Source organism: Anas acuta, chromosome 1, assembly GCF_963932015.1.
Source record: "Anas acuta chromosome 1, bAnaAcu1.1, whole genome shotgun sequence".
NCBI classification, from domain to species: Eukaryota; Metazoa; Chordata; class Aves; order Anseriformes; family Anatidae; genus Anas; species Anas acuta.
Window position 1 is genome coordinate 136,616,526 of NC_088979.1, and position 8,448 is coordinate 136,624,973.

Here is an 8,448-nt window from a genome sequence, read left to right on the forward strand (position 1 = left end):
AGGCAGCACAATTTCTTATGTTTCTTCTGATACAGCTGAGTATTTCTTGACATTGCTCTTCCTATGCAGCCTTCTATTTTTCCCCCCTCACTTCTTTTCTTTGACTTACGCACACAGGCAATATGCATGTTTCCTCAGATTTGCTTCATTTGTCATGATTTTTTGGATTAAAAAAAGTCTGAAGAATGTCTCTCTTCAAAATCAGTCTTTTGGATGTTGTAAACCTCCCCACTACCCCTGGGAGGATATCAGATATGGCCACATGCACCAATACACTTTTACATCATCAGAGTACTGCACGGAATGCATATAACATCCCAGAAACCTTCCAAAACAAGCAAGAAACCCTCAAGTCTCACCCTACCTAGGTACAGGCAGATTTTTAGCAGCAGAGATGCTTTTCAGTACCATTTAAGTGTTTGTGAGTATAGAAGAAAGATTTCCAGCTTCAATTCTCACTTACTGAGAGGGAAAGGCCTAAAAATAAGAAGTGACAAGGTTTCTTGTGCTCCTCTGTTCTAATGCTTCCTCAATACACTTACAGTCCCCAATACACTTACAGTTCAGAGATATTTCAGGTCCATTTCCTCAAGTTCAGATAGGACCCAACATACATTAGAAAACACCAACACAAAAGGATATAAGTTTGCTACAAACTGCTCCTGAGCCTTGTAGCTAAGAGAAATATCATATACAAACTCCCTCTTCACAGGGAAGAAGGCTCCTTAAGACTAGATAGAATGTATCTGTTATTTAAGGCCTAAGTTGCAGAAATGACAGACTTAGTTATCTTTTCTTCTGAAGAACTTTCCAAGGAGAGAAATATTAGGAAATACCTAGACGCAGGGAAAAGGGAAGAGAGGGAGAACCAGGAGCTAGGAAAGGCCCATACATTCGAGTAACTGATCTCCAGTTCAGGTATCACAGTCTAAGTACTGTTGCTCTTTTATGAGGGGGGAAAAAAAGCTCTCGCGATTCATTTATTTAAAAAGGCAACACTTTAATATTGAACATCTTAAAAACACTGAAATACAAAGTTCAACTGTTTTGAAGAGGAGATTCTGCTTTTACACAAAAGCAAATTGAACATCCAAGAAATTATGAACAGTTCCAAGAGTTTCCATAGATTTTTAGCAACTCTTATTGTTGCTCTTAAGTCCAGAGCCACATGACTCTGATATGCTTAACTGATAGAAAACAAACCCCAAACATTTCAGCATACTCCTCCTTCACTTTGAAGGAATGCCCTTTAAGGCCTCTCAATTTACCTTAAATTGATTCTATTGACTTAATATAAAATCCTGTATAATAAGAACTAGTGTGTCTGCCTTTAGTTGAAGTCTGCCTTTACACACACAAAATGTGTCATACCAGATCCCACAGGGTTTTATCTTTGCACCAGAATCTGACATCACCGTACTTTACATCACCAACAAGATGACTTGTTAAGAGTAGTAGTGTTTCCTATTCTTAAAATCTAAATCCTATTTTATTCAGGACTAACACAGATCATTTTAACAAAGCAACAAAGCATCTTAAAAAGCGAATAAAATTTCCAAATTCAACACAGGTTCAAGAGAAATACTGCTACAGGTGCGAGCCACGAAGCTTATAATACATGCGGTGTATTATAGTCAATACACGCGGTGTATTATAGTCAACTTTGCTTCACTTTTGAAGCTCAAAAGCTCTGACACTACTACTAGACTGTGTCAGGTATGACCAAGGAGGTAGAAAGGACCAACCATTCTTAAAACTCTGCTCTTACTAACCTTAAAAGGCCTCACGGAGTCCTGTAGGGACAATACTTTTTCCCCACAGATTTCACAAGATGGTGCACCTGAGCTTCAGTGTTCCTCTCCAAGCAGTAATTATTTCCTCAAGTCCTCCTACTACTCCCAATGAACTAAGACAACAGCGTGCAATAACAAAAGAACAAATGTTTTATAACTCTTGTTGACTTATTCTCATGAAATGTCGGGAAGCAAGGTAACCCTGAATGGTATTTTGTTTTTAAAGAAAATAATAAATCTAGTTTTAGTAGTAATGCTGGCCTGAGAATCAGTTACGGTCACCTAAATTTAAAGCCTTACTGAACGAAAGAAGTTTTTGTAAATTATGCTGGGAATAGTGCTGCAGTTGATTTTAACCCTTTACAGATGTGTGCAAGTGACACACTTATATAAATTAGACTTAATAGGAGTTGCTTAAAGAATCCCTGAATATTTTATCATCAGCTTCAGCTCATTAGGAGAGGTCCAGTGACTGAAGTACATATTAAAGATGTACCATTTAGGAATCAAGGCTTAAATTTAAAGCAGTATCTTATATGTGGATATTCCATTTAACTGCACCTTGGTGATAAAGATCTCTTGGGTTGCCCTGACAAAACACATTGGTGGCCAACACCTCCGCATACTGCAATGAATAAATGGATTTGTTCACCTTCCATTAGATGATGCATCCTTCAAAAGCTGACAGTAAGGTCAGCATCTGCAAAGGTACGACAGTTTCAAACATGTTCTCATTCAACATTACAACACAGAGAAGACAGTATAAAATGGTATTTGCATTTGTTTACATTTGACACATTCATAGCACAAAGGTGATCAAGATGTAGAAGCTGCAGGAAATTGAGAGGTTGGGTGCTGACTGAGAGAGAGGTGCTGAGGGAGAATTTCAGAAGCAGATGACTGGGATGAGCGATGGGTACTTTCAGAGAGGAGACTGCTTGGATTAAGAAGGGGAAAAGAAAGAGATGCCATTGCAGCAGCTTGCCGTCCTAGCAGCAGTCCTAAACTATAAACATTTGAATTAATGACATCATTGCCTGGCAGGAGTATATTTAGTTGTTTCTGAATTTGCTGCAGGACCTGCAGCTGACTTTGCTGATTCAGAAGAAGCATGTCCATATTTTCCCTCATTTTCTTCACTGTACAAAGAAAAGAGAATGTCAATGTTTGCTACGTAAAAATAATTTGCATGGCAATCTAGACACCTTTTTATACTCACACTCTTCAAAAATAAGATCTGATTGATCCATATCAAGTTTCTCTGTACCACTCCTTTGCTGTTCTTTACGCTGCTGAGATGTACGTTCAGAACAGTATGCACCTAAAAGGAAGACAGTCTGAATCAAAACCTACTTCACCATCATCAATTGCTATATCAGTTTTTTAAGTATGTTTTCATACAATAAAAAGGCAGCTTAGTAACAACCCTTCCTCTCACCCATACATTAAAACTAAAACTTCACTCAAGTCACCTGATGACCCAGACTAAGCCAAACCAGAACTAAAACTAAACAGACATAGCCTCCTGAAATATTACAGACATGGGTTTTAACACATTCAAAATATGTTCACAACTGTATCTCTCACCTGAACTCCAGTAAGCTATAAAGCTTTCTTCTTGCTTCCCCCATGCACACTTTTCTCCTTTTTGAGGAGGACAGGGGAGTGAAAGCGCACAGGGTAAAGAAGCAAAGCTGGAGGAATGTGGCTCTTAAGGCACCATACAGGCACTGATTAACAAAGCCTAAATCCCTTCCAATTCCCTAAGCTTAGTGTTTTGTTGGTTAATCACTTCTGAAGACCTAGTGCTAGACATCAGGCAACACTATGTATCAGGAGTAAGGTGGACTTGAGAGCTTTGCAGTCTAAGGTCCCGAGCAGCCCTCATGATAAAGTATAAAATTTCAATTCAACTTCAGCACTTACCAGGTACTTCTTTAAATGCCGTATATAGGAAGGGGAGGGAAAAAGAAAAAAAAAAAAAGGAAAAAAAGGAAAAAATCCACCATACCCATATCCAAAGCAAGGAGGGGCTAGCACTTTGTAAGGACTGGAGATCACAGTGTCCAATACATCCCGTGCAAGTTTGTACAGCTTCAAATAAAACTCAGTAGATCTTAATTCAGTTACCTGATGTGTTTTTACTGGGGGTCTCTGTCACATGAATCCCTTGACCTTTGATGAAGCCTGAATATGGACAGATGCGATTTCCACACTCAGCACACCCACAGGGCTTCTCATCCACATGGGTTCTCTGATGTTGAGACAGCACTGTACTTTCACTCTGGCTGTGTGTATCACAAGAAAAGGCTTTCTTTTTTGCATGGATTTTGCGGTGAGCAATAAGATTTGAACTACAGCCAAAGCTCTTCTCACATTCCTTGCACTTGTATGGCTTCTCTCCTGTATGGATTCTCCTGTGCACTACCAGGCCAGCTTTTCTCTTAAATCTCTTTCCACATTCTAAACACTCAAATGTTTTTTCTCCTGTGTGGACTCTCATGTGGTTCAGGAGAGTAGTGGTCCCCTTGAAGCCTTTCCCACATTCAGTACACTTGTAGGGCTTTTCATCTGTGTGTAGCATCTGCTGATTAGCAATGAGAGTCAGTTTCCTGGAGCCTCTTCTTGCTTTGTGAGCAGGTTTATTGCACGTTGCCCTCTGATGCTGTTGTAGTCTGGCTGCCGCCCAGCCTGGACTGTGGGTTTCAGGTAGCTGAAGCGGTTCATTTTGCTCATGGCTTTCCAGGATATCACTTTCTTCTTCACTTTCAGTCAAAATGCAGTCCCCTGATGGAGCAAGACAGCAATCTGTTACTTCTCCTTCCCTAAGACAGGCAAGCATTTCCTTGTAAAACAAGTGAGTTTCTCAAGCCTAGCATCCACTTGCATCAAGTTCCCTTTTCACAAAGTGAAAGGGAAATTATGAAGATTGAATCAAGAAGACAAGGAATGGAGTGGCAGGAAGCAGTACATGGAAGAGAAGGGTAAAATCCTGCCTTTTCTCTGCCTTCCTTTCTACATTTTCCTATTCTTCCTCCTCTCAGGAAATGGAGAAGGAAGACTACCAAAATGAAGGAAAGAAAAGGAACATGCTGAAACATCTCAGCCATCACAAAAAGCTAGTTTTAGATATTCATTCCTGAGGGCAACACAGAAGACTTCAAGCCTGCTAAGTGAATATTAAAACTCTATTTTAAACCTATGTGTTTGGGCAAGGAGGGTTCATTATGAAGTCTCCTTCAAAGGAGACTTTGCCTCTTCCTGGGCAAAATGAAAAAGGTTTAGGTTGTTTCTCACTTTGCTTAAAGTTTTCAAGCTTCTTCAACCAGCATGAGTGTTTTTCCTAATAATCACAAAAAAAAAAATAATACAATCGCAAAAAAATTATTACAGGGATATTGTATATTCACAGAATCACAGAATTTCTAGGTTGGAAGAGACCTCAAGATCATTGAGTTCTAACCTCTGACCTAACACTAAGTCCCCACTAAACCACATCCCTAAGCTCTACATCTAAATATCTTTTAAAGACTTCCAGGGATGGTGACTCCACCACTTTCCTGGGCAGCCTGTTCCAATGCCTAACAACCCTTTCAGTAAAGAAGTTCTTCCTAACATCTAACCTAAAACTCCCCTGGCTCAACTTAAGCCCATTCCCCCTCGTCCTGTCACCAGGCACGTGGGAGAACAGACCAACCCCCACCTCTCTACAGCCTCCTTTAAGGTATCTGTAGAGAGCGATAAGGTCGCCCCTGAGCCTCCTCTTCTCCAGGCTGAAAAAGCCCAGCTCCTTCAGCCGCTCCTCGTAGGACTTGTTCTCCAGGCCCCTCACCAGCTTCGTCGCCCTTCTCTGGACCCGCTCAAGCACCTCCATGTCCTTCTTGTAGCGAGGGGCCCAAAACTGAACACAGTACTCGAGGTGCGGCCTCACCAGAGCCAAGTACAGGGGGACGATCACTTCCCTAGCCCTGCTGGTCACACTGTTTCTGATACAAGCCAGGATGCCGTTGGCCTTCTTGGCCACCTGAGCACACTGCTGGCTCATATTCAGCTGACTATCAACCATCACTCCCAGGTCCTTCTCCGCCTGGCAGCTTTCCAACCACTCATCTCCCAGCCTGTAGCTCTGCTTGGGGTTGTTGTGCCCCAGGTGCAGGACCTGGCACTTGGCCTTGTTAAACTTCATACAGTTGGCCTCAGCCCATCGGTGCAGCCTATCCAGATCCTCCTGCAGAGCCTTCCTACCCTCAAGCAGATCGACACACGCACCTAGCTTGGTGTCATCTGCAATCTTACTGAGGGTGCACTCAATGCCCTCATCCAGATCATTGATGAAGATGTTAAAGAGGACTGGCCCCAGCACCGAGCCCTGGGGGACGCCACTAGTGACTGGCCTCCAACTGGACTTGACTCCATTTACCACGACTCTTTGGGCCCAGCTATCTAGCCAGTTTCTAAACCAATGAAGCGTGCGCCAGTCCAAGCCAAGAGCAGCCAGTTTCTTGAGGAGAATGCTGTGAGAGACGGTGTCAAAAGCCTTGCTGAAGTCAAGGTAGACCACATCCACAGCCTTTCCCTCATCCACCCAGCGTGTCACTTTATCATAGAAGGAGATCACGTTCGTCAAGCAGGACCTGCCTTTCATAAAACCATGCTGACTGGGCCTGATCGCCTGCTTGCCCTGCAAGTGCTGTGTGATGACTCTCAAGATAATCTGCTCCATGAGCTTCCCTGGCACTGAGGTCAAACTGACAGGCCTGTAGTTTCCGAGATCTGCCCTCCGGCCCTTCCTGTAGATGGGCGTCACGTTTGCTAGCCGCCAGACAACTGGGACCTCCCCCAATAGCCAGGACTGCTGATAAATGATGGATAGTGGCTTGGCCAGCTCCTCTGCCAGTTCTCTCAGTACCCTTGGGTGGATCCCATCCGGCCCCATCGACTTGTGCACATCCAAGTGCCGTACCAGGTCACCAACCATTTCTTCGTGGATAGTGAGGGCCACATTCTGCTCCCCATCCCCTTCCACCAGCTCAGGGTACTATTTTTATATTATTGCATCAGAAGCCAAAGGAGTTACATCTTTAGTGGTAAAAAAATAAATAAATAATTAACTCTACATCTAGATCTAATGACACCTACTTTTCATGTAGTGGCAAGCTAAATAAACATCATTGCAGGGAAACCTCACAGCAAACATTTAGCCATGGCCTTTTATTTCCTAAAGAAAGCAATTTATGTATCGCGTAAATGATAATGAATGAACACACAACCCACAGTTCAGCTATTTTACTCTGCTAAGTTTTCTATTTACATCAGTTCAGCATTAATAGAATTATTAGTTCGTAGCATCTAATGCATACTTATCCGAACTTCATTTTTATAATTATCTTAAGATGTTTACTATTAATACAAATGGAGGATTGAGAAAGGGCTTAGCAACTCTGATTTAGCATTAAAGTATCAGTTACTTACACTGTATATACTTTAGTTTGACACAGAGAGTTTTATTTTTCCTCCAACAAAAATCAGGGTATGCTCAAGGTATCACTCTGAAATGCAATTTCAGCCTATTAAAGAATTAAAGATCTTAGGTAACATGATCTTTAAGATCAAAACGCTCTCTATTTACACAGCCACAATTGCTAACATCTAAATACCAGCAATAAAAGAAAGACAAAGAACATACACGTCAGTGAAGGCACTGAACTAGCTTTCTCTAAGAAGGATGAAGAAGCTTCTTACTTGCAGGAGCAGGTAAGGACATTTTCTCACTCGACAACCAAACAACTGGTAATTTGCAGAAGCTCATGCAGAGACCTCGGGTTGCTAACAGTGAAACGAGAACCTGAACAACACGCCATTACCATCCAGAGCCCATGCTGGGTAGGCATGCAATTCAGAAGCTGCTAGGCAACTCCTTCAGACCTTCCTTAACTGAAGAAGCTTCTAGAAAGAGATGTTGGTTTCCTTCATTCCAAATTCACTATATTATTTTAAAACAGTCACCAGAAAAACACTGGGGAAAAAAATAATAAAATAAAATAAAATAAAACAAAACAGAAACACTTAATACCAACCCCTGAACCCTTTGCACCAGCCTAGCACACAATACACATCCCAGCAAGCCAGAACAGAGAGGCCTGCTGGAAAGAGGCAGCACTGGGTCCCAGACACCATTTTACAGATCCCTAAGGTTCCCTCCACATTTTAACTAGCATAAGTTACATCTTACCTGTATAACCTACAAAAAAATTCTTTCCATGCTTCTGGACATTAGAGAATGTGGTTTCTTCTGCTGGCTCCATCTAGAAGAAGGGAGGAGAGGTGGAGTGTGAAACCTTCCTTCACACATACAGCGGGGGAAGGGTGACACAGGTGTATTGCATTTTAACTACAAACAGGCCATCTAATGGAGCAAATCTGCATACGCTATTGACTCTTACTTTATAAATAGAGAGGATGAGGGGCCAGAAAGTCCTGAAGTATGCTGCCTTGCAGGTTGGAAGGTTCAATCATGAGCCAGAAAAAAAAAAAAAAAAAAAAAAGCAAAACACGGTATATAACCTTAACACAAAGAACAACAAAACCCTTTCAGGGGCAGCAAAGGCTCTCAGCACTGTGGCCTGCTCCTCAGCCAGCCTCAACACCTCCACCT

The 8,448-nt window shown here is 42.0% G+C and overlaps 1 protein-coding gene across 1 annotated transcript; it reads right to left on the minus strand.

Annotated features, from left to right (window-relative positions):
• Nucleotides 1–979: 979 nt before the first annotated feature.
• On the minus strand, nt 980–8,212 carry LOC137843672 (zinc finger protein 79-like). Its single transcript, XM_068659218.1, has 4 exons — nt 8,026–8,212; nt 3,924–4,580; nt 3,013–3,114; nt 980–2,932 (listed from the first exon to the last, which is right to left on the minus strand). The coding sequence occupies exons 1-4, from the start codon at nt 8,096–8,098 to the stop codon at nt 2,610–2,612; spliced, it is 1,155 nt and encodes a 384-aa protein (XP_068515319.1). The 5' UTR covers nt 8,099–8,212; the 3' UTR covers nt 980–2,609.
• Nucleotides 8,213–8,448: the final 236 nt, after the last annotated feature.